The following is a 27,541-nucleotide window of genomic DNA, read 5'->3' on the forward strand; positions in this document are numbered from 1 at the left end:
TTCATTTCCATGCTGAGGATGGAATAACAATAATAAAGAATAATAATAATAAAGGATGGAGGATGGATTCTCAGACATGTGGATCACAGGCTGTTTGCTGCCTGTTAGAATCTATGACATCAAATGTAACACGTTAAAATTCATATCGGAGTCTGTACAGTTAATGAGAAATGTTTTGAAATATAGCTGTAATAATTTAAGAGATGTTTTAAAATTGTTTTTCTGGAGGCTTCAGGGATTAGTTTTCATGATCTGTTTTTGAGCTAACTATTCTGTTCATTCATTATTAAGTCCATTGCTGATGAATACATAAATGTGGTCTGACCAGCTACTTATAGTACTTCTTCGAATGAGATTTGATAAGCAATAATAATAAGACAAATTCTACAACTTTCACGCTGTATAAATGGTGCATGATCAAGCAATAACGCTGCCCCAAAGGCAAGTGACACAGAGGAGAATGCCAAAAAGTATAAAACATTTGAAACATTAATGGTTTATAAATTCTTAATTTTACTGAATACTTATCCTTGTCTCTGACTACACATTCTTTTCTACCAGAGGTGTCCAACCCTTTTCCTCTGAGGACGGCATACAGAAAAAAATCTAACGAAGGGCCACTGCGGCATTATTCGACTTTATTAAACACGCTAAAACCAATCCATTACGCAGTTATATATTATGGTTATTTTGAGAAATTGCTCACATACAGCTTTCTGTTAAAGGTGATTAGGAAAATATTTTGGGATTTATCATGATCATGTTATGGCCCGCAGCCCTACATCCCACCAGAATAGATCTGCCCCTCCCCATCTATAGATCTCCATATTCAGAACCAAAACAAGAGCAATCTTTAATAAGCTGACATCTTTCAAGCAGTGTTTAGTTAAGGATCACAATTCATCCATAATGTGATATGTTTACCGACCTTGGCACAGACCAGAAAGTGGAGGAAAACATTTTGCTTCTGATAATGAAATGAATGAATCTTTATTTACGTGGCATTGTAAAGAGGAAATATGTGACTATTTTAGTTGTAAATAGTTCATTTGCACATGTAGAAAAGCTTGATAAAGAACCAATTTATTGTTAGTAGTAATGGTGGTCGCATAGTAGTTGTCCAATAGCGTTGCATTCCGCGTAAAATTTTATTTTTTGTGTATGTCGCAGGCTGCTAAAAAAATGGAAGGCGGGTTGCAAATGGCCCCCGTGCCGTAGTTTGGACACCCCTCTTTTATACAAAGAATTCTTTTTTAAACATACACCAACAGACATGTTGATAAATAACTCAAGACATAAAATGACTACTACAGTAGCCACACTATCCGTCTCTTTAAATAAAAAGAGACAAACATCACATTTAGAGTGGGAAAAAAGAAAAAGAAAAATAATCTTTAGTCAAGACACTCAAAGTACACACTGACATTAACAAAGTGAGCATGTCCCCTCCGAGGCGTTATATTTATACACGTGATATGATTGTTCATGAACGGTCATGGGATGTGCTCGGATATGCGAAGACTGGACTGGGGAACAGATTCCTGTGAAAATGGCGTATGATGCTGGGAAACGGATTATAATGCTTTGGAAGCTTGATGAGAGACACATTGCCATGTGACCTTGGAGTCACATGCTGTGAAGAAGAGTTTCTAAAACATGCCTTTGTCTTAACAGTATCCATTGTTTATACCTTCTATACCCCTGCCATGGTCACACATGACCAAACTGAGCAGGTCCACCTCTTACTTAACATCCAGATGGCCCAGAGTCCCATAGCCATTCTTAGACATTTTCAGAACCCTGTTGCATGTCAGCTCCTCTTCAAGGATGTTGTTCTTGGAGGCAAACATCTGACTGATTTCCATGAAGGTTTTGTTCCTGGTCTCGGGAATGATGAAGCTGGTGTAGATGGCCACTCCCAGGCAGATTGCACAGAAGATGAGGTAACAGTAAGGACCCGTAGTCAGCTGTAGAGGGCACATATGAGGAGTGTGGTCACGTTGTATCCCACCGGTATACTGTGTACCGTATTTGATTGATAGTTTTTGTTTTTTTTTTGAGTGCAGGACCTGTGTCACAGTTTTAATTGTTGTGATCACAGGAGAAACCAAACCATTTGGCATGTCCTGTTTTTGAATATAGTAGGCACAGCAAATATAAAATGTTTTTTTTTTTTTTTTTTTTTTATCTGATTCTTTGAATAATCGAAAAAAAATAATCCATTAGTAAAGTCATCATTAGCTGCAAATCTAGGGAAAATAAAAAAACAAATCAGAGGTCCCAGAAGCTTATTCCTTTTTACCTTGTCTGTTCAAGTACTTGTGGTGCAAAAATGGTCTCACCGTATTTCATTTGAATGAAGATATGGCATTTTTATGTCAAAGGGTTGAATGCTTGCTGTAAACTAAAGTAAAACTACACTTTTGACTCTCATTCACTTCAACCAAACATTTGTAGTTTGGAAGTTATTGAATGTGAAAATACTGATAAGCCCAGTTTTTAAGTGATACAGGAATATAAGGAAACCCCTTTCGGTTAATGTTAGCTAGGCAAATATGTTCTTTACAATCTGTTAAATATGTGTTTGTGTTAATTGATTCATTCTCAACCACACAGTCCACACCATACTACTGTCTTTTGTTTGACATCCAAGCAAAACTGAAACTGATTGTGTGTTCAGTATCAAATGTAGAATCTGGAACTTTTCATTTTGTACACTTCTAATTGTATGATTGTCACTGCATTTGTCATTCCAGCATTGTGACCTTGCCATAATTTTGCACACTTCTGTTCTTGACCAGTATTACTGCACTATTGCACATTTTCATTTCCTATTGAATTTGTGTAATTCATACATATTAAAAGCCGCTATATAAGCTCTTCTTCTTCTTCTTAATATTATCCATCCATTTTCTGTACCGCTTTATCCTCACAAGGGTCGCGGGCATGCTGGAGCCTATCCCATCTATCTTCGGGCGGGAGGTGGGGTACACCCTGAACTGGTCGCCAGCCAATCGCAGGGCAGATATAAACAAACAACCTTTCGCGCACGCATTCACACCTAAGGGGAATTTTGAGTCTTCAATCAACCTACCATGCATGTTTCTGGGATGTGGGAGGAAACCGGAGTACCCGGAGAAAACTCACGCAGGCACGGGGGGAGAACATGCAAACTCCACACAGTGCACACAGGAGTCTTCTTCTTCTTATTATTATTATTGGGCAGCACGGTAGAAGACTGGTTAGCACATCTGTTTCAAATTCGGCCTCGCTATGTGGAGTTTGCATGTTCTCCCCGATTATCATCATCATCATCATCACCAATCTGTAATATACTGATATGTATTAGCATGATTATAATGAGAATGATTAGCAAATTGGGTGACAACCAGTCCATTCAAACCCCAAACCTCACAACTGTGAGGCAGACGTAGTCACCGCTTTTTCCATCGTGACATCAAGTACCAGCTACAAATTGTTGTTGTAATTCCGAAGTGTGCAGTAATTCCTTAACATTTGCATTTACCATAAGGTTTGCCAATGAAGATCTTGAGTTAGTTATATCTCACACTCATGAAGTTCTCCAGACCAAATCTAAGCAGTCGCACATAAAATAATGTGTTTAGGATCACGCGTTTCGTGAATAATTAAGAGTGGAAATTTAAAAAAAAAAAAAAAGGTTCTGACCTCAAGGAAGGGAAAGACAAAGCCGATGGTGAAGTTAGACAACCAGTTGAGACAGCCTCCCATGGTGTAGGCTGCTGGTCGGTGCGACTGCTTGAACAGCTCCGCAGTGATTAGGAAAGGCACACCGGCTGCCAAAGATTGTGAAAAATGTCAACTTTCTCAATCTCGCAGCACTTCTTAAGGCGCCATTTTCAGTCAGCAGACAATTAAATGCTGGTCAGTCTGGAAAGTTGTTCGAACATTTATTTGATATCCTTCATATCCAGCTTAAGGTCCATGTACTCGTGCGCTCTTTGTCCGCAACCCGCAAGTCAATCAGCGCACTAGTAGAAGGACTAGGACGCACTAGTTTTTTCATTCTACTAGTGCACCTTAGTTGTTCTACGAGTGTGTTGAATTATCTTACTCGTGAAGACAAAGAGCATTCTTAAAAGCGTTCTAGTACATGGACCTTAAGCTGGACATCGAATAAATATTCAAATGGCTTTCCATAGGCCAGTGTATAACCGTTGTGATGTTGGTGCAGAAATCCTGTCAAATAGTCTACTGCACAGCAGGTGCTGTAAATCGAAGTCGCTCATAGTTTTCCAGAGATCATAACAATGACTTTTCCTTCGAAGTCATTGAAAATAAACAAGGCATGATGTCATGCTTCTTTTATACGTGCTTTATTTTGTGACGAGGAGGACGTTTGCCAAGTTGGAAAAAGACCAAACCATAAAAAGATTATTTTAGTCAGGACTTGTGGAATTAGAGTAGTTTTAAAAAATAAATGTCTGTGGCTTTAAATACACAATTCTTCATTGTTAAAAGTGAAAGTGATGAAGGAGAAATATGCATTTTCTCTCTAATGCTCTAACGTTAAGTATTACAAATGCCATCCTCGTTATCTGCGCATGATAATTGCGCAGATGAAGGTTTAATACTGTCAGGCTAATAACTAGGCCATAATTTGTCAACATCTGCGGTATGTATGGGAGGCGTCACGCTGCGTGCAGGCTTTAGTCTGACGGAAGCTGCATTCATCACGCCGAGCTGATGAACAATGAGCCATTAAAAGTCTAATTGCGGCAACAGAAACCCTCGTCTGTGCGCCGAAGTATAGATTTTTGCCTACTTGACGAATGACATTGTGTACGCCGGATTCTCCTCAATTCATCATCCTCACAGGTCCACTCAACATGACTCCCAATGTTGAAAATTATTGCCTCTTAATTCACTTCACTCAACTCTTTCTCTTGTATTAATGACTGGGGGAATGGATGTAGTGTGGCACTTAAGACTTCCTAATTTACAAGACTAATGAAATACAATATCAGTGTGAAGGCAGAAGGAGAGAGGGAGGGGGTGGCGTGGTGCGAGGCTGCATCATCACCTGTGTGTCCAGGAGGAGGCAGTGTCACCTTACGCACAGGACAAGACCCGCAAGTTGGTCTAAAATTGTGTGGCATAAACCCAAATGTTTTTGTTTTTTTGAGCGTCCTATTGCACGAAGTACCCATTTTTGAATAGGTGTGTATACATCACTATAATGCAGTGCAATTGCGGAATTGTCCCACAAAAGTAAACACATCAAAATAAATATATTTTGAATACATATATCGCAATTACATCGATATGAAATAATATTCATTATAAGGATAATAACAACACATTTTGTCTTCAAAGCAAAATGTATTGGAATTGTCTAAGGCTGAAAGTCAGAATGTTGAAATGTATCTTTTGTGAATTTATCTTTAGGACAAAAAAACTTCAAAGTGGTGCTGGTCCAGTGGACAAGCCAGCACACCAATGCTTCATTAGCACTCGTGTGTCAGTGCTCATGTTACCATGCATAGTTGTGTGCAGTGTTTGCATTAACTTTGCTGCACGCTAAAATTTGAGACCATGTTTATTTCAGAATATGGTGTTAGGATTGAACCTGCATTTTCTTCTTTAGCCACTGACCAAAGTATAAAAAAAACAAATAAAGCTCCACTACACAACAGTAGGGGGAGCCTGTAAGCAAGAAAAAATAAAACATAAAATAAAATGGAAACAAACAAAAAACAGTCACTAATTGGTTCTTTCATTCAATATTTACCTGGACCGATGCAGAAGCCAGCAATAATCCCAACAACGCAGCCAACGCTGATGTAGCGCATGAAGGGCAGCTGGTCCTGTGATTGGTCAAACATGTTGTCATATTATTTTATGATAATTCAAATGTTCATTGTACATTAAAATGACTGGAAACAAAATATCAGGGAACAAACTTTACCAAAACTCATTCCACCTGATTGACTGATGAAAGCTTCTACAAATTACCTCAAATATTTCATTTTGTTCAACTTCATTTGTAATAATAATAATAATAATAATAATAATAATAATAATGGATTCAAATAGCACCTTTCAAGGCACAAAGGATACTTAACAATAACTCATGGAGGTAATTAAACTATATCTGAGCATGTGTGTGTGTGTGTGTGTGTGTTTCTGTATTCATGTTACTGAATGTATGCTTTGGTGAACAGATGCTGCTTGAGGTAGGGAAATAGAAGTCATTTTAGTTTTTAGGCTAAAATGTGCACTGTCAATACTTATTATGGACTCGAAAGAATCCTCCCACAAAGAAATGTAAAATCCTCTTCAAGTTAAAACCCTCTTAATAATTTGAGTGGACAAACAGAATGGCGGTGTACCTGGAAGAGGACCGACACAGTGATCCCAGCACAGCAGAGGCTCATGAAGATGTAACCGCCAGTCATGAGCGGTCTCCGACCAACACGCTCAATTGTAAAACACTGCAAGATGGGAAACAAGGTGCTGTCATCAACTGGCTACTTAATATATCATCTGTCATCATACGGCAGGTTGTGAAGCGTGATCGTGATTTATTAATGTCATACATATACATGCAGGTTTTCTTAGCATGCGTGCACTCACACCCAGCATTCCAGAGATGACCTCAATGGCTCCAGTTCCCACTGTGGTATACTGAATGTGGGGCTCTTTAATTCCAGCATTCTTAAATATATCATTTGTGTAGAACCAAATCTGAAATTGAGAATAACATAAAAAAATAATAACAATAATGAAGCCCATCTACATGTGGATGAACATGTGACAAGGAGTCCTTTTGAAATTAATGTGTGTATCGACATTAATCACATTTTGCTGATGCAACTTCTTTCTTTGAGGCAGTGTGGACGAGCTCGTGATCGGTCCGATTAAAAATGTTCTTGTTTTGATGAAGTAACCAATGCAGGCTGCCATGCATGCATGCACACACGTAAATTCAAACTGACTGTAAACACAATGAGGAAAGATTAAATGAAACCAGTTAAATATAATCCCCGAATAATGAATTCATTTATAATTGTCCATGAATGAGTTTTTCAACTCCATCTTTAAGTTTTACGCTAATCTCGTTGTGGCAGTCGGATGAAGAGAGCAGCCAGTGAGTACTACAAACAGCCCGTGGGCCGATGTCATCCCTCAAGGTGCAGTACGAGGGAGGCACCTTGAGGGCCCCGTGCACTAGCTTGCAACCACTCAGCTGAATCTTCTAAACTCAAGAACCGACTGTCCTCTAAGCTCCACGTGGATCCTGTTAATAACTTTGCTGTCGGGGAAAAGGTGAGCTGCATACTGCTCTGAATAACATGAAACCGAAGGTCACGATCCAGAGTTTAGTACCCAAAACTAAAGGGTAAATGGTGAAGCTAATGTTGATGTCTTATACTCCTATGTCCCGCTTTGCTTTTTAACACATCCAATGAAATGACAAAGTCGTCTGTAAAATGGCAAACGGAATCTCACATGAGGAACTCCGCTTGTACTATCTGCTGTCAGAACGTTTTCGTGATCTACATTGTCTGGTCTTTTCTGTGTGAAGTGTTCATGTTCTGCCTGTGCATATGTGTATTCTCTCCTTTTATTTAATTGTGTAGATTCTGTTTGTTTGGTTTTTTTTTTCTTGCTAACGTCAGGAATAGTTGTGAGGTCCATTTCACAGCATGTTTTTTAAGTACTTTATAGCTTATGTGAAGAATAGAATACAGTATAAGGTGAGGTCAAACATTTTATGAATACAATTTATTTCTAATAAATTAAATAATAAAGGCAATCACAATAGCATTGCTAAGGAAACAAGGCAGCACAGTACAGGACAGTATAGGTTTGATTAAATAAACACTCAAATAGTGTTGACTCTTTTGATTCAGTATTAAGTATAAATGTATAGTTTTGTATGCATGATAATTGACATCCACAGTATACCATTTATGAGAGTCACAAGTGAGCTGGAGCTTATATCAGCCAATCACAGCACATGAAATATGTAGTTGATGTATAAAACAAAATACCTAAATACATACTGTATATTCTTCTCATTCAGCTGATATTTCTATTTTGTTTTCTTTTTCCTAGTTTTTCTCTTTTCCGTCATCAGATACCCTGTTGGTGTAATAGGACGCCCAAAGAAGGATATAAAAGCCACTGACATAAAGACAAGAAAGCTGCTCACAATGTACGGAGGGTTTCACCCCAAGTGCAACAGCATCCTGAGACTGCACAGCACACAGAAGGAGGGAGGCTGATGACATGTCTCAGGAAGATGGCCCCCAGTGATGAACTGCTAAGTGAATGCCTAAGGAAGCAGAAACCCCATGACGACAAGTAGAATGAAGAGGAACCAGCGTCGTGGGAAAAGCCCTGCACGGCATGTACTACTGCCAGTTAGGAGAAGTGCCTGAGACGGGGATATCCTACCAGTGGCCGGTCTGGCAGAACAGACGCACTCATCATGGCACACAAGAACAGGCCTGAAGCACAAGATGCAGAGAGGTACAGTGGACATGGAACGTCAAATGCCAGCGTGTGGCATAGTGTACAGAAACATCCGTGTCAACAATGGGCTGGACGTTTAGAGTCACAATGGAAGACACTGGTGGTTAAGAATAACCAAGCTTGGATCCAGTTGGGCTTCCACATCCAGACTGATAAAAAGTGAGCCTATCATCCAGACATTGTGATGGTTGACAAATGGTTGCTGTAGCAACAGCAACAAGAAGAAGATGGAAAACCCGAACTTGGAAAAACATCGAGAGCTGAAAAGAGATGAAAATTTCAGGATGAGTTTAAAATGCACTAAAACCTTTACAGCTCAACTTAACTTGGGCTTCTCTACTAAACCTTTCACTGCACTTATCCAAATGTTGATTGTTTCAGTGCTTTTTGCACAACTTGCTGTTCTCTAACAAGGAGCTGAATAACAAAATTCACAACATCAACTAATGTATTTCACAATGTCACAATGGCAAGGTACTCTTCATCAATTATTAGGTGTTGTCTTGGAATATGTTTAATACATATTCTAAATGAACCAGGAAAATAATTGGTTGATTCGTGGATATACTACTGTGCCATAGATATGTATGTGAAAATATGAAATTGATAACAATTACGTATCAAATTAAGGGATATAATTTCAAAGTTCAATCCCCGGCCCCGCCTGTGTGGAGTTTGCATGTTCTCCCCGTGCCTGCGTGGGTTTTCTCCGGGCACTCCGGTTTCCTCCCACATCCCAAAAACATGCATGGTAGGTTAATTGACAACTCGAAACAAAAATTGCCCGTAGGTGTGAATGTGAGTGCGAATGGTTGTTTGTTTGTATGTTCCCTGTGATTGGCTGGCAACCAGTTCAGGGTGTACCCCGCTTCCTGCCCGATGATTGCGGGGATTGGCTCCAGCGCGCCCGCGACCCTAGTGAGGAGAAGCGGCTCAGAAAATGGATAGATGGATGGATATAATTAAATCAGAGTGCATGCAACTCTTTATTTTTCTTAATTTTTTATTTATTTTAGTCACTGATTTCTAATGTGAATGTTCGTGAAAAGTAGTAGGTGTAAATGTCAGCCTTTGGGACTGACGTGATCAGTCCAGGTCCTGCCTCTCAAGTAAGCTGTTCTGGGCTTCAGCTTCAACCGTCGCCCTTCAACAGGATAAATTGGAGAAAAAAATACATACAGTAGATGGATGGAACTTGCATATGTTCATTATGAATGCTTGAACATATATAACACACTCTGTGTGCATGTTCCGGCGTTGCAATCTGGAACATCTGGGACTGGCAGACCCAGCGGGGTGTACCCCTGCTGGGATTTTGTACTAGCATGTGAACCAGCATGCCTGCAGCTTCCATTGGCACAGCACAGTGAGTACCGGAGTGTGTTGCCTGTATGTAGACGGGTCAACCCTCCAATGGGGGTTAGTGCTGAGAGAGGAGACCTGAAGATAATGAGGCGTGGTTGTTTTCCCCCTGCTTTGTGGGACTGTGATGTATGGATAGGAAGGCACACAAATGGGGGAAGCACAGCGGGGAGCTGCCATAATAACTGCACAGTCTTTGCACAAACATGAGCAAGTTAATCCAACGTTCCCCGACTCACCGCATCAATGCCAGACAGCTGCATGCCGATGTTGACCACTACAATGGTGATGACTTGCCATCGAACACAGCGGTCCATGAGGAGTCCACGCACAGATACCGTCTGGATGGAGGACAAAGACCGTTGTTCCTCCTGCATCTCCTCCAACTCCAACTGGATGTTGCCTTTAGCACGGAACCACTTGAGGGCTGCAAGACAGAGGAGAGGACAGGACATGTTTAATTAAAACATAATCTGACTGGTTATCAAGACAAATAGTGGTGCAATTCTTATAAAATAATGAATGTGATTTAAGATTTGCAATTGGCTGACACCAAGTCAAGGGTGCAACCCGCCTCTCACCCCAAGTCAGCTGGGATAGGCTGCAGCTCACCCGCAACATTAATGAGGACAAAAGTGCTACGGAAAATGGATGCTTGGACGTGAGATAATTTCAAACCTGCAATGGTGGCGTGAACATTTCCCTTTTCTATCAACAGGTACCGTGGGCTCTCAGGAAACCATGGTAACAGTATCAACTGGACCAGGGTTGGAAATATTATCAGGGACATGAGCAGAGGCCAGTGATGTTCCTGTAAGGAAACATCCAGTTCAATCGGAGAACACTTTGCATATTCTGTACACTGAGGTTGAACACCACGATGTTTATACCTTTCCCATCAGCTCTTGTAGCCCCAGGACCTGAGCAATGAAGACCCCGAGACAAATATGGATGCATGGAATAAGACCCAGGAAGCCTCGCAAATTCTTGGGGGCGATCTCACCAAGGTACATTGGCACCACGCTGATAGAGATACCTGATCATTGCAGAGAAGGAACTCACCACGGGCCTTTGATTTCAATTTCTGCTCCTTTTCAATTTGTTGGACTTGCAATCAGACGTTTTTGTTTTTAGCAAGCCAGGTATGAAACAACACTAATAACACACAGGCTGATTGTTATGAAGCATGCACAACATTTTCAACACATTTCCAGAACGACTTTGAACATTTGGACTACATTTTGGACAATCATGAGACACACAGGCCTACCAGAGTGTACTCCAACAATGAAGCGTCCAATTATGACCATGGATGGCTCCCTCCATGCTCGGCTGAGGCCCATAAGTGTCCCCCCGACAAACACCAGCACAGTTGATCTCACCAGCGTACCCTTCCTGTTCAGATACACACACATTTTCACTTCCTTTAGATAAAAAAAAAAAAAAAAAGGTGTTTTTAGCCACCAAATTGTAAGTATTTGATACTTGCCTGCAGTATGACAACTTATGCCATGAAAACACTAACCTGCCAAACTTGGTGACAAGTTTGCCCACTAACAGAGCGCCGATCATTCCACCAATGGCAAAGATGGACACAGTGAGGGAGTACAAGATTGTGAGGTGCCTCTCGTTTGGAATCCAGCCATAAGTTTCTTGAAGTGTCTCATTGTAGAAGTCTTTGATGTACTGAAGGAGGAAAAGAAGAATGTGCTGTATTTGAACCATGAAACATCCCTCCATCCATTCACTGAAAGGCTTATCCTCTCGAAGGTCGCAGGTGTGGAACTAGTCCCCAGCCAATCGCAGGACGCATACTGTATAAATAAACAACCATTCCCATTGACATTCACTCTTACGGGCAATTTAGAGCAGGGGTGCCCAATAAAATCGACCTTGTAGATCGCGTGCTGTTTTTTTCACACCATTGTTACTGGCATTGTCTGACGTCAATGTGACAGGGAGCTCAGCGTGTGCGTGGCGTTTGTGTGAGCGTGTGCGCAATTCCGCATGCGGAAGTGCGCTACTGTGGAAAATATCACGTGAGGTGCGTGCGTGTGTTTATTGCGGCGCAGGTGTAGCTACAGCGACCGGGGATAAGTTAGCGAGCCAAAGAGTGTCCTCTGTAGGGAACTGATGTGCAGTACAGTGTTGCAAATAAAGCCTACCCCCGCAACATATTGCTCCTGTGCCTTCCTTGCTGCCCGCCTCTCACTCAGCTGCAGCGACCTGCGAGGGGAGTTAGCCCCGAGGAGGAAATGTAGTATATACAGTATAACATCTACACAAAAAAACAAACGAAGACAAACTCATTATTATGCAATAATGTATTATTATTATTTTTTTTTTTTACAATCTGCACCTGGCTGACTTCTTTTCCAAAAATAGCATATGTCCATCTATTGAAAAGCAGACATTTGCAAACGCTGTTCCATAAAGTGCTCTGTCTTAATCTAGCATTTACTGGAACTAGATTAAGCACATGTAGTTATGGCAATGAAAGTGACCTGATACTGCCAGTGTTTTTTTTTTTTTTTTTAAATAAACACCTACACTGCAAAAAGCAGCTGGAAATCACTTAAAAAAAAAAAAAAAAAAAAATTGCACTAGTTTTGACCTCATTTTTACTTGAAATTAGTAAAAAAAAAAAAAAGTTTGTTAGGGGACTAAGTTATTTTTTAGTTTATACTCCACTGGCAATTTTTTTTAATGACGTAATGTGTCTAATTTTAATTAGTTTTGACTAGAAATAAAATATTCTTGGTAAGGTTTAGTTTTTGCAGGTCATTTTCTGCCCCATACTCTAAAAACCACATAGGAACACGCCCTATCTTGGCATAAAATTCTTCATGGAGACATTTCATATTGTCTCAGATACACTGGGCAAAAACTCTTTGCTGGCGATAGTTCCAAGTGTCTAATTAGCGTATTAGTTAATGGCTACGCAGCACGCACTATTTCAAGTCCCTGCCGAGTCAGTGCCGACACATAACATACAAGAGGAGGCATTGAAGCATCACCATGTGGTCAACTGGCATTTCATAGATTGCGTCAGGGTTGTGAATCCAAGCATTATCTGGCCATTAGCGTTAACACAGCTGGAAATGTGTGTCGCAGTTCTGACCGTCGATATGAAGACGTGCTTTAGCAGCTGGGCTATCTGACGTGCCTACGTGTCGGCCATGTTGGGAAGGTCGATGTTCCCTCAAAGGCAATGCATGGACATTGAATTTAAGTCAGAACTTGCTCATTTCTCAACCAGTTTACTTTCATTGTCAATGCCAAAATAATTTGAGGAGGACGAATTTATAGGATGGTCCCAGGCAAGTTTTGGGAGGGCTTGAGCCCACCCAAAAATAGGGCTGGCCTCGCCACTGGTAACCTTGTAATGGTGGACACAGTTGCAACCTGAATCAAAGTGCCAGTATATGAGATTTCGACATTGTATCATTAAAAATATCTGTCGATGGATTAATTCACCTTTGCCAATTCTGTTTCCAACCCTGGTAAAAATAAAATAAAATAAAATAATAATAAGATAAATGCAGATTAATCAGATCTCAAACATCAAAATTAAAACTCAGCACTCAATTTTGAAAACAAACAAATAGCATTGTTGATAGACTGAATTGGATAGTTTCTGGTTTCAATTTTGTGCTTCTTGTATGTGTGCAACAAGTACATGTAAGAAGAAGAAATGTACTGTAATTACATTTTCTCTTGCATGCTATTGATATTACATATTTATATTTGCTATATCCAAATTGCTGCTGAAACGATGCATATTTCCTCATTGTGTGACTAATAATGGTTATCTTAAATTACAAATATTTATGAATAATAATAATGATGTACTTTTAACCCGGCCTCGTTCTGAAGTGACATGTGCAGTGACGTACTAATTCATTTCTGGTTCAGAAGCAGCGTCCTGTGTGGACGTGTATTATTTTATATTTATGTCTCTAAACACGTATCAATTGGCAAATTATTTTATTCTTCAAAGTTGGTTACTCGCCGCAAAAACACAGTTCCAGCCAAACCTTTGTGACAAGTGTCTTGTTTCACCCAATCACTTATTTCGACGTTGTGCTTGTAACGATAGCTTAGCAATTAGCATGCGACTTCACCTAGCCGCTCCTCGTCCTCCCTTTGTGACACTTTTGTAAGAAGCATGTTAAGAAGTGTAGCTTATTCGCTACCGGGGAGGCGATGATCAGTGACTTACAATGCATTGACACCGGACACAAAGAGAACTATCGCCTTCGCGAATTGGCAGCCGGGGGCGTAACAAAATAGCGCGCAGCAAGCAGCTGTTCAATGTGGACGCGCCGGTAATGTCGGACGCTGGATTATTTTTTATTTTTTTTAAATATCCGGAACAATCAGCGTTATTATGGCCGTGATGAGTCAACATTCAGTGATTTTCGCAAAAAAAAAAAATACGGACGTTCCGTAACATTTGGCAGCTCTGATAATGGATCCTACAGGTCACATGTGCCATGGTTAAAGCTTGATCCTAACCACATTAGAAGCATGTCAGTTTGTAACATTGCATGACGTGCACATCTCTGGGATCTTGTTCCAGACATGTGGTGCATACAAATTAGAAGCGGATTCTCTGTGTTTAGCTTTGTCATGAGTAATTAGATATTAGAGCAGAGGGTCGGATATACATTTTAGGCATGAACCATTCCTCGTTTTATAGCTCTGCAACCAATTCTATTGCAGACAGGAAGCCAGGGTGATGACGTCAGAGGCCGAGCAATCCGATCCACAGACAAGATTTTGATTCAGCGCTCTGGCTAAATAAACCAAAGCGTACAATGCTGGGAAAATCACTTCTAAACTAATCTCTGACAGCACCACCAGTGACATAAGCGGTTAGCATGTTTGCCTCACAGTCCAAGCTTCTTGTTTAGAATCTCCGGTGTGACCTTTTTGTGTGGAGTTGACACTTTCTCCCTGTGCTTGTGTGGGGTTTCTCCTGCTACTCCGGTTTCATTCCACACTCCAAAAACACGCATGTTAGGTTAACTGAAGACTAGAAACTGCCCATAGGTGTGAATGACAGACTATGTGTCAGTCTTGTGGTTGACAGGTGGTCAGTCCAGCATACTAACCCCACCTCAGTCAACTGGGATATGCTCCAGCATCCCTGTGACCATGAACAGGATCGTCAGTACAGATGATGGGTGTATTAGCCAGAGTATAAATAAAATGACTTGGTAAACAACTCTAAATCAAAGTATAATACAGATATAATGAAGTGCTACATTTAGTGAAGTACAGCAACCATAAAGCCCACATGCTTCAGCATGGGGTCAAACGGGAATGCTTCTCAGCTTGCTCCGGTTGAACACCGTATCAAATCCAGCAGTGAAGGGTTGATCAAGGCACATGATGGAGGCGCTCTTCAATTTAACACGCAAAGCCACATGACCCCCACATGACAATCAAATACATCCTCAAAACACGTTTGTGAATTCAAATGGCATGTGTTGATTCAAAGGGGTGCTTCCCTTATACTGTAAATTGGAGGTTTCACAAGGAATTATTAAGAGAATGGAAAAACTTGTAGCAGTGATACAAACGTGTGCAGGAGAGTTGACCACTGCCAGATTAAATCCATAGAGCATGGAGCTGCCAAATGACGCCAGAAAAGCCACTGCAAGCAGTGACTTTGTGAGGTTCTGAGGAGAGGACAGACAGACAGACAGACTTTATTCCAAATATGCTTGTAAATATGAAAACAAATGTTTACATAATTAGGAAATCAAATTCCAAATGAATATATATATATTTTTAAATCACAGTAAATTAATTAACAATTGTGTATCAATTATGCCTTTAATACGGTTGCATTTTTTTGTGATTTTATTTTATTTAGTGAAGGTTGCAGCTGGAAATTACACAAGAAAGTGTTAAACACAAAGATGTTGTGGTAAAAATATTAATTATGGAAGGGGAGGAATATTTACATTCTTCTTTACGTTTTGACAAAAAAATCCATATTTCCAAATTATATCCAGTGTTCAAAATGTATGATTAGAATACTCTTAGATTGCGGTATAAATGACCAGAAACCAAAAAAATGACAATCTCAGAATTGTCGGATAATATTAGGGTGTAAAAAAAACAAAAACTGGTGAATATGTTCTGGACAGGTCCCGATTGTGTTAATAACATGTATATGACATATTTTCGGTAATATATTCCAAAGACAAAAAAATTATAGTAACCTTTGCCTCTCTTTTGATCTCCTTGTTTAAATCAGACTGTTATGAGGAGGCGTTGCAGTCGAGGCGAATGCTGAAGTGTGTGTGCTGAAGCTCTGAGTCTTAAAAACAAGTGCTCACTACAAAAAAGATATAGGTAAATCAAATATTCTGTGTGCTAAGAAGTTATCAACGGCATGGTGGACGACTGTTAGCACATCTGCCACACAGTTCTGAGGACCCGCGTTCAAATCCCGGCCCCGCCTGTGTGGAGTTTTCATGTTCTCGCCGTACTTGCGTGGGTTTTCTCCAGGTACCCGGGTTCCCTCCCACATTCCAAAAACATGCATGGTAGGTTAATTGAAGACTCTAAATTGTCTGTAGGTGTGAATGTGCGTGCAAATGGTTGTTTGTCTGTCTGTGCCCTGCGATTGGTTGGCGACCAGTTCAGGGTCACCCCAAGTCAGATGAAATACAGCAAACCTGCTACTCTAGTGAGGATAAGCGGTACGGAAAATGGATGGCTGGTGAAGTTATCAAACTGGTTATTTGTATAATAAAATTGACAGTAGAAATAAATAAATCATTATTACTTTTTATGGCTGTATTTAAGTACATTGTAGAGTCTGTACTTTAAAACAACATTATTATTATAGAATACTTTTGCCACCTTTGTTGTTGTGTGTAATTTGTGAATTGGTCACCACACACAAGAAAGTTGAACAGGTTTGTAGTAAGAACTGTGCTGCCTGATGTCACTCAGTCAAAAGACAAAACAAACAAGATAGCAATCAAATCTGTTGGATTGATGTGTGTTCAGTGCAATTCTTCACAATTGGGAAGGTCATGGTTTCGGTCAGTGGCCCTCTTTGACATCATTTTACAAAATTAAAGTTTATTCTCATCATTATCTCTGTTTAAGAAGTTGGTCATAATGCAGTTACAACAGACAGGAAGTAGAGCCCATCTGGTCATACAGTGCATTTATAGACACGTGAAAGAAACTTAATTTAGCAACGGAAAGCCTTCTGGAGAGTTATGACAACACGTGAAAGGAGCTACTTGTGGTTAATGCTGCCCAGTCAGCATTTCATTTCGACTCATTACCAGCAAGATGAGCATGGCTATATATTTTTAGAGGCCAAACATCGAGATGCCAAGTTTGTTTCTAAATAGACAATACTGTACTTCTCACCTTTATAACACAATAACTGTGATGTGAAAGATGTAAATGGAAAAAAAAAAATCATGTTATGTTAAGTAATATTTCAGGACTCACCGAGCTGAATTTCTCCTCGTTCAGCACCAACAGTTCCTCTGCCATTTCCACGTTGATGAGCAAGTCCCTCTGTAAGAAATGAACAAATGCTCATGTGTTAGACCTTATAAACTTTGACTCGGCACACTCATTTGTACTTTCCCCGCCGCTTTGACACAGCTGGGGGCGTGTTGGGGGCGGAATATACAGAGATCCTGCACAGCACACTATCTGGTCTTTTTTAAAATTGTTATTTTCTTTCTTTCTTTATTTTTTGCGGCACTCACGTGAGCAAATAGGCATTTGGTCATCCACCCTACCAGGAAACAGAAAAAAACACAATAATAACTACTAACAAGGAAAAGATTATTCTTTTTGCTTCAGCAATGTATAGCAGTGTTTCCATACTTTTACTGAGCCAAGGCACCTAACATTACATTACATTAGAAATATCTCACGGCACACCACACCACCAAACAAAATGTATCTACAGTATATTTACAGACGGTGTCATCCAATCCAGTCGTTCCTCTCGTCCAGTCAGCGCTAAGTCTTATCCCGACCAGTACCTACCTTTTCCGGTAGCTTAATGTCGTGTTTTTTTATTTGTTATTGTGATAAGTCACAACCCCAATTCCAATGAAGTTGGGATGTTGTGTTAAACATAAATAAAAACAGAATACAATGATTTGCAAATCACGTTCAACCAATATTTAATTGAATACACTACAAAGACAAGATATTTAATGTTCAAACTGATAAACTTTATTGTTTTTAGCAAATAATCATTAACTTAGAATTTTATGGCTGCAACACGTTCCCAAAAAGCTGGGACAGGTGGCAAAAAAGTCTGAGAAAGTTGAGGAATGCTCATCAAACACCTGTTTGGAACATCCACAGGTGAACAGGCTAATTGGGAACAGGTGGATGCCATGATTGGGTATAAAAGGAGCTTCCCTGAATTGCTCAGTCATTCACAAGCAAAGATGGGGTGAGGTTCACTTCTTTGTGAACAAGTGCGTGAGAAAATAGTCAAACAGTTTAAGGACAATGACGTAGAATTGCAAGGAATTTAGGGATTTCATCTACAGTCCATAATATCATCAAAAGGTTCAGAGAATCTGGAGAAATCACTGCATGTAAGCGGCAAGACTGAAAACCAACATTGAATGCCCGTAACCTTCGATCCCTCAGGCGACACTGCATCAAAAACTGACATTAATGTGTAAAGGACATCACCACATGGGCTCAGGAACACTTCAGAAAACCAATGTCAGTAAATACAGTTCGTCGCTACATCCGTAAGTGCAACTTGAAACTCTACTATGCAAAGCAAAAGCCATTTATCAACAACACCCAGAAAAGCTGCCGGCTTCTCTGGGCCTGAACGCATGACAGATGCAAAGGAGAAAAGTGTTCTGTGGTCCGACGAGTCCACATTTCAAATTGTTTTTGGAAATTGCGGACGTCGTGTCCTCTGGGCCAAAGAGGAATAGAACCATCTGGACTGTTATGGACGCAAAGTTCAAAAGCCAGCATCTGTGATGGTATGGGGCTGTGTTAGTGCCAATGGCATGGGTAACTTACACATCTGTGAAGGCACCATTAATGCTGAAAGGTACATACAGGTTTTGGAGAAACATGCTGCCATCCAAGCAATGTCTTTTTCATGAACGCCCCTGCTTATTTCAGCAAGACAATGCCAAAGCACATTCTGCACATGTTACAACAGTGTAGCTTCGTAGTAAAAGAGACTAGACTGGCCTACCTGCAGTCCAGACCTGTCTCCCATTGAAAATGTGTGGCGCATTATGAAGCGTAAAATACGACAAAGGAGACCCCAGACTGTTGAACACCTGAAGCTGTCCATCAAGTAAGAATGGGAAAGAATTCCACCTCCAAAGCTTCAACAATTAGTGTCCTCAGTTCCCAAACATTTATTGAATGTTGTTAAAAGAAAAGGTTGATGTAACACTGTGGTAAACATGACCCTGTCCCAGCTTTTTAGGAACGTGTTGCAGCCATAAAAAAAGTTAATGATTGTTTGCCCCTCCTGGAAGCCGTCACCTTATCGTGGTGGAGGGGTTTGTGTGTCCCAATGATCCTAGGAGTTCTCTGGGGCTTCGGTCACCCATTGCAAACAGATCCTAGGTGAGGGACCAGACAAAGCACGGCTAAAAGACCCCTATGATGAAAACTATTAATGGATCTAGGTTTCCCTTGCCCGGACGCGGGTCACCGGGGCCCCTCTCTGGAGCCAGGCCTGGAGGTGGGGCTCGAAAGCGAGCGCCTGGTGGCCAGGCCTGCACCCATGGGGCCCGGCCGGGCACAGCCCAAAAGGGTAACGTGGGTCCCCCTTCCCATGGGCTCACCACCTGTGGGAGGGGCCATAGGGGTCGGGTGCAGTGCGAGCTGGGCGGTGGCCGAAGGAAGGGACCTTGGCGATCCGATCCCCGGCTACAGAAGCTGGCTCTAGGGACATGGAATGTCACCTCTCTAGCAGGGAAGGAGCCCAAGCTGGTGTGTGAGGTCGGGAAGTTCCAAGTAGATATAGTCGGACTGGCCTCCACACACAGCTTGGGCTCTGGTACCAGTCCTCTCGAGAGGGGTTGGACTCTCTTCCACTCTGGAGTTGGCCACAGTGAGAGTCGCCGAGCAGGTCTGGGTATACTTATTGCCCCCCGGCTCGGCGCCTGTACGTTGGGGTTCACCCCGGTGGACACCCGCCTTCTCGCTCCGTCAACTGGGATAGGCTCCAGCTCACCTGTGACCCAAATGAGGACAACTGCTATAGAAAATGGATGGACAGGTGCTAAGGAGAGCAAATCAAAACAGCCAATTTCATTACCTGTCTTTTAAGTAATCATTCAACTAAAACAAATATTTTGCTGTCACCTGACTAAGTTAGATGACAATGTCTAATTATGATACCAACGAGTGGTGACAGAAGGTATAGAATTTTAGGCGGGAATTTCATTATTTAACAATAGTCAAGTATAGGTTTGCACTATTCTAAATAAATAATGACACTGCCCTCATTGTACACAAAGCTTTACGTCAGGTGTGTCAAACTCATTTTTGTCACGGGCCACATTGTAGTCACAGTTCCCCTCAGAGGGCCGTTGACTGTGAAACCATACAAATGTTTAGTCACCTCATTATTACATAGTACATACAAAAAATTGATGGATACCTAGTTTTGAAATCAGAAGTCAGGGATAATAGTTTGTTCAACTATTGTTCAAGATACCATAAACAGAAAATGCTTGCAATGTCTCAACGCTACTATTTATTGTTATTATTTTATGAAAATTTGAGCAATAATCATGGAAGCTGACACAGATTATTTGCTTTTGCGGAGCACATGAAATGACTTGGCGGGCCAGATTTGGCCTTGAGTTTGACACCTGTGCTTTACGAGCATGACTGTCTTGCATGAGGTCGCATGTTTCTAATTGCCTTTAGTTCGACTGTTCAGAATTTAACATATGACTAGCCATCACCACTCTGCATTGACTTCATGCTTTAATCTTAAATTTTAGTTTTTGTATAGCACACACGTGACCTCTGCAAGAGACTGTGGTTGTACAATGACATTTTTCACCAGTAGCAGTTTCAGAAAGTACGATGTGTTTTTTTTCCCCCTTTACTCTACAAGAAGAAACATAACATACTTGCGTTAGGGTTATACTTCACAACTATATGCCTCAAGTCAGGGATCCATAAATAAGAGGTAGTCCTAAGTACTCACAAAATCGGGGAACTAAATCCCTAAATCTTGTGAATTTCTCATCATCTATCAGACTTTGTAGCCCCAGCCAGCCAAGCTCAGCAAACTGAGTTTGAAGTCTCCCTACTACACTAATGAATACCCCTTTAATTGTCATTTTAACATCACCATTCAACATTGTTGAGTGTCAGTCAATTTAGGGTAAATCTGACAATAAACTTGACAAGGCGAGAACACACACTGAGCAGAAATGCCGTCACTTGCACAGTATTAATACAAAACATTAGATGGTGCTGTGCTGAGGAATGTATGTGAAAAACAGATGTTTTATGTTAATAAAACCGACACATTTTTTTTTTTTTTTTTTTTGCATGTAAGTATGTGTATGTTGTGTGTGTGAAGTGCACATTATTAACAGCCCATTATTTCAATAGACCTCCACTTGAATACCACTAACAGATCATCTGGCCAGAAAAGTAGATATTGAGGCCTTTTATCAGCTAGCTCCCTCTGAGCTGCTGTTGTCTCTTGTGCAGTATTTAAATTCTACATTTGCTCAGACGGGACGGGCTTGTCCCCCATTGTTCGCTTGAACAAACTGAGGAGCTGATCATGTTAAGTGCACCCATGATTGATGACTTCTGATGAAATCTAATATAGTCACAGCATGTCATCATTTAGCAGAAACAGAATTAGAGAGAAAGACTGCGACACTCGCTGATAAAATGTGCAAATGTACTTAATGTTGCTGCGTTAGATTTGCTGCAAGAGAAGTGTGAGGTATGAGCTGTGGAAAGACAGCTGATGTTTGAGCGTGTGACTTCCTTAAGGAAATTTTACACATTTAAAAACCATCAAGTGGAGTGATTGGGCTATAAAGTTCTCCCTGGGGGCACCAGGGGGTCAAAACTAAAATGCAAAAGACTTGAAAGTGAAAGCTTTACATGGCCAAATTGTAATTCTGCACTGATGCTGTCAGAGAAATACCTCATTGAGTTGATGAATAATTGAAAGCTCTGCAGAGCTGAACGCAATTGAGACTATAAAGACTCCGTGATTGCTAGATGGCTCTCAACAAGCAATGGAAGAAGGAACTGCCTTTATGCAACCTGTGATCTGCCAATGTTTCCACTGAATCCACAGAGTAATAAACAGCAGTAAAAATATTTTTTTAAAGTAAAACATTTAAAGGAGCCATATACACAACACTTTTTTAAAACTAAAATCGGATGGGTTTTGGCCTGTAAAATTGTATTAAAATTTAAAATATTTCCATGTAAACCCAGACAACGCAGCACGTGCATGTGTGGCAAATGTTCAGTGGAGGCATGTGCAATTGCTTGACAATCAAACAACAATGGTGGACTAAAGGGATTGTGTTGTGTTTGTTTACCTTATATTTCTGGAACTAATGTCCTCCACTGTATTAGATGCTTTGCCTCAATTAATCTCTGTATTGTCCATTTCAAACAAAAAAGGGTCTTCTCAAATGGGAAAAAAAGGTCAGTTACTCAGAAGCTCAACAATTTCCCAGATAAATTAAATCATGGATTCCTAATTTCTGCCACTCAGATGTTGGGAATGAGTTTACCAAGCAGAATTAGAAACAGTGAATGGTCAGCGCGAGCAAGGCCTTCTGTGCTGCCTTAAACACTGTCAGAAACACTGATCTAATTTGCAACTAACATTTTAACATTGTTCCATAAAATAGCTGTAATTTCTTCCCAACGGTCTATTCTTTTCATTATGTAGCGTTTCTCTTGGCTGCACTGCTTTCAGTATGTGTGTTAGATTTTTCATTTATTCATTTTTGACCAGTCAAATTTCAGCCTCTGCGTGCTCCCATGTCAATCTAATCTGTCCATGGACTTCAGAATCTGTTGTTCTGGCCAAGCTGACTAAAACTATATTAGCAATGGGACTGTTTCTTTAACCAATCAGGCTTTAAATTCGTCCTCACAGGGCCCCTGAGCTGGCCTTCGAAGATCAATTGGTCAGCGCAAAAGCCTGTTTTGAACTGCTCCAGATGCTGTACGTGGCAGAGTTGAGTCCGAAGATCAATTTTATGTTCTCTGATTGCTTGGTCAGCGCAAAGCCTGTTTTGAACTGCTCCAGCTGCTGTACGTGGAAGAGTCGAGTCCTGTTAAAGGAGGCACATTTTGCCAAACCAACTTTCTCTAGTATTTGGGATGTAATAGTGTCTCTGTGGTGCCTATGAATAGAAATCGTCCACACATTCCTGAGTTTCAGACGTTTTTCTACCAAGACACCTTTAATCAGTTCATTTGAATTTCTCGAGCTCATCTACGTCATTAAGGAAGATCTCCGCCTACCTCTCTGCTCCCGAGCCAGCGCTGTCAACATAACAAACACGTGTGCTCTTGCAAGTGGGTCTTCTACAACGAGGCAACGAATCAGCGGAAAGGGGGCGGTCTTAGCCAAATAGGGACAAAGTGGATACAAAACTGGGTCAAACAGAAGTAGCTGACAGAGGGGCCTGTTTCTGACATGTGCTACCCTGCGAGCTAATGAGCAAGCAAGTTAACAAGCTAGCGAGCAAAGAAAGCTAACAAGCTAGCTAGACTGGGGACGGGTTAGTCTAATATGTAACCGCCTTGCTCGGTGTTGTTGTGTGTGGGATCACATAACAGGGACATTTCAGGGAAGGTTAGCTGATCTTTAAACACAACGGCACACATTATTCCGCCTGTGGCTCACACTGCAGACATTTGAGAACATCCTGAATGCACATATTTGATTAACAGGTGAAGCTTGAGCAGCAAGTGTTTTTCAGCGCATTCACTGGACACACCTACAGAGTCTGATAGCCTGGAGGAGGTCTCTATTTTCATGAATTTGGAACATCAGATAATATATATTTGGCCATTTTTACGTTCATTCAAATTTGGAGGGCTTGTTAACAACACTCTTCTCTGTGGTGTTTCAAATTCATAACACCTTTTATTTTCACTTTACAGGGTGGATTAAGTTGGGTTAGTCCCCATAGAAGGCCCGGTTACTAAATTCACGGCCCCCCCACTCGTGAAAGATCAGAATCAGAATCAGAATCATCTTTATTTGCCAAGTATGTCCAAAACACACAAGGAATTTGTCTCCGGTAGTTGGAGCCGCTCTAGTACAACCGACAGTCAATTTACAGAACACTTTGGAGACATAAAGACATTGACAAAAAACAATTGTGCAAAAAGATGCAGAGTCCTCTAGCACTTAGAGCAGTTCGAATGACTAATATTGCAATAGTCCGGTGCAATGACCATTGTGCAAAGGGCGCTGAGACTTCAAGGAGTGTATGCGGTTTAAAGTGACGAGTAGTGCGATCATCTGGGACAATGTTGGTTGTGCAAATGTTACAGATACTCCTCAATCGGTGTGCAAATGGAGCAGATGCTACTCTGGCACGAGTGGCCAGTATATGCAAATAGTGCAGCATGGCGAGACAACTGCAGTGAGTGCACGAGTAATACATAATTGGCCCCACAGAAATGTGACAGCGAACTCAAGTCAAAAAATTGCCAGCTTGTTGTAATGGAATTATAGGTTAGGTGTTTAAGAAGTTGATGATCTTACATTATGAGGAGATTGCTTCTTTTCTGTTAATTAACATTCCAAATGCCTCTGTGCTCGCAGTCCAATGTTGTGTACTTGCATTTTCTTCATAATGCTCCTTCTACTTTATTTGAAACTACAGTTTCACGTGACTCAATATTATTTTACTGGTGTCATTTTGTGTTTATGAAAAAACAAAAAACAAATGCATGTTATTATAAAAGTGCATTTGTTCAAATACACTCCTAATAAACGGCTTAGCCTCTCTGCAATGGCATTAACAGCAAAACAATAAGGATACATTTATTACACTGCTCCTGCCTCCAGTGGAGACTAACAAAGTACATAAAATTTTAAACCCACACATGCAGACGATGATTTGAAAGACAGTTTCAGATAACAAGGAGGAAAGACATTTATGGATAGTTTCTATACAAATCGCAATCTAACATGGCATGGATATCGCATGCACACATCATCTTTTGAATGGAGAAACTTCTCCAGCAAAAACTTTCTCGAATTTCCAAGATCGTTGTCGTGTAGCTTTAGAGCCTTGTCAAAGCAGTCCTAAGTCTTGGCGACACTCTGTCATCCTGTCGCCTCCCTTGCCGCCCTTGCTCTGGGTTTTATCCACTTCACAACTGCATTAGCAGTTGATTTGGGTGTAATGCATCTCCCTCCTCCCGTCCTTGCCCATTCCCATTGGCTGCGCCTGGCCCCCAGCCCAGCCCACCTGCTCCGCGGCGCTCTGCTTAATGTGACTGGCCGAGGATGATGGATCACCTCCTGTCACGTCTACCTCCTCCTCCAATCAACAACCACCCATGGAAATTGATTGTTCTAATTTGCCCTCATTATTATTATGATATTAAGCACAATATACAGACACAGCTCACTGTCAGACCTGGGCAGTGGCGTCATTAGTTACGGGGGCTGGAGAATATGCCTCAGTGGGATTTCTTCTCGCAGACGGTGAGATGTAAAGGAATCAGCGAGCACAAGAGAAACACATTGCTTTTCATAATAAGATTTGCCATGCAGACCCTGGCTGAGGTGATGTAGCATCTAATTAAGTTCAAATACGAGCATTTGGGAAAGAGACTAAGGAAGATATGATTAAGTTCCTCCATGTTAAGTGTCGCGACCATGCGGTGGACCGTAGGGAGTGGGAGATGCACAAAAAAGAGAACTCTTGTCTAAGCATCAGCAAATGATGCAAATGCGCTGAGGAATTTACATTAGGAACAAGTGGGGCAGTGTCCTACCAGAACCAGCAGATGGTGCTTGGTGATTAAATTGGAAAATGATTGTTTCTGTTTAACTTGGATTATGATCATAAGCAACTAATGTATGGCTTTTTTTTTTTTTGGTGCGGGGGGCGGGGCTTGGTTACGAACTATAAAATTAATAAGTGACTACGGCTAAAGTAATCTCAGTCTGTATTTAAGCAGAAGTACATGTACATGTGTAAAAAAAAAAAAAAAAAAAAAATAAGGCCATGGATGGGGAATATCTTGCTTCTCTAAATCTGTTGCATCATCGTCGTTAATGCTCCTTGGTTCATGTTCGTCTGTTGTCCCAGTCCCTTTTTCTGACTTATAATCAATCCAGTTCTCAGCGGGTTTTTTTTGGTTTGTTTTTGTTATCTTTACATTGTGTTGTCATCCCCGGGATTTGAAAAAAGTAGCAAGCCCATTTTGCCAAAGTAGGGAGTGTAAAGCGTTGATTTTTGTTTTCAAATATAGGGACTTAAAAGTAAAAAGTTGAAAAGAAATAAGTAAAGTACAGCTGCCTGAAAAATCTACTTACTTAGTGTACTTTGTTCCTCCATACCACTGCGCAAATGTGTTTATGATGCAAAAAAACCGGGAAAATCTTATCAATTCTGTTGTAGTTAGATGTTATTTTTGCACAGGATTAGTGGGTAGCCTTGGTTAAATCTTGCCTGAGGACCTCCTGTGTGGAATTTGTGATGCTCCCCCCATGCTTCCACTCAAATAAAAAAAAAAACATGCATGTCAGGTTAATTTAAGACTAAATTGTCCGTAAATGTGAATGTAAGTGTGAAATGTTGTTTGTCTACTGTATATGTGCCCTGCGATTGGCTCGCATCCAGTCCAGGCTCCAGCTCACCCGTGACCCTAAAAATGACATTATTAGATATTTTCAGTTTTAGTTTTACGGTGAATCTCATACTACTATTTGCTGTTTTTTATGGTTTCGTACATTGTTGGAAGAGAAACTGATGTGAAAAAAAGCAAGCGAAAGAAGAGTAGTTTTTCCTGTATGTGGCCTTCTGAAGTGGATGGTACCCCCTTCTCTATAAAGATTCTACTGTGCAAATACACCGACATTAAATGCTTAAGTGCAATTAAGCTATCTCGGAGTACTTCACGGAGTGGGTGATGTTTTTATCATTCCGGATCATTTGGATGATGTACAAGAATAATAATATACATTATACTGTACAAGTTATGATCTCAGGCACAACCTTTACTGTTTTTTTCTTTGACTTTGCGCACAACCTTTCTTATTCCTCCTTTAAGATAACATTTACCTTGGTCATCAGATCTGAAAAGGAACAGCCAAGGTCAGCAGTATTATTATTCAGAGCGCTATTCCCCCCACTGAATTCACAAGCCTGGTTTGAGATGGTACAAATGAGACTCCAAAAGGCCAAAGCAAATACCATGGAAATCTGCTGATCTAGATATTACCGCAGCAGCGCCTCCAGCTGTATACTACTTCGATGTTCCATGGACCAAAGTGTATCCCCAGCCATGCTGTTACCAGCCCAGGGTATATTGGATGGTGCTTACATTAACACACAGTGTCTAACAAACCGCTTACGCTCCTTTAATTGGATTACAAGGAGAGCTGCATTCCCATTGG

The 27,541-nt window shown here is 40.8% G+C and overlaps 1 protein-coding gene across 2 annotated transcripts; it reads right to left on the reverse strand.

Annotated features, from left to right (window-relative positions):
- Window positions 1-487: 487 nt before the first annotated feature.
- On the reverse strand, window positions 488-17,454 carry slc2a15b (solute carrier family 2 member 15b). 2 transcript variants are annotated; one of them, XM_061680518.1, is made up of 12 exons: window positions 17,374-17,454; window positions 15,471-15,569; window positions 11,408-11,568; window positions 11,153-11,277; window positions 10,773-10,918; window positions 10,561-10,693; window positions 10,122-10,309; window positions 6,616-6,726; window positions 6,372-6,473; window positions 5,771-5,846; window positions 3,688-3,815; window positions 488-1,967 (listed from the first exon to the last, which is right to left on the reverse strand). In XM_061680518.1, the coding sequence occupies exons 1-12, from the start codon at window positions 17,416-17,418 to the stop codon at window positions 1,743-1,745; spliced, it is 1,539 nt and encodes a 512-aa protein (XP_061536502.1). In that variant the 5' UTR covers window positions 17,419-17,454; the 3' UTR covers window positions 488-1,742. The 2 variants fall into 2 exon arrangements, with proteins under 2 accessions (XP_061536502.1, XP_061536503.1); XM_061680519.1 differs by lacking the exon at window positions 488-1,967 and adding an exon at window positions 3,527-3,594.
- Between the last annotated feature and the right edge of the window lie 10,087 nt (window positions 17,455-27,541).

Source organism: Phycodurus eques, chromosome 6 (genome assembly GCF_024500275.1).
Source record: "Phycodurus eques isolate BA_2022a chromosome 6, UOR_Pequ_1.1, whole genome shotgun sequence".
In the NCBI taxonomy this organism is placed as follows: Eukaryota; Metazoa; Chordata; class Actinopteri; order Syngnathiformes; family Syngnathidae; genus Phycodurus; species Phycodurus eques.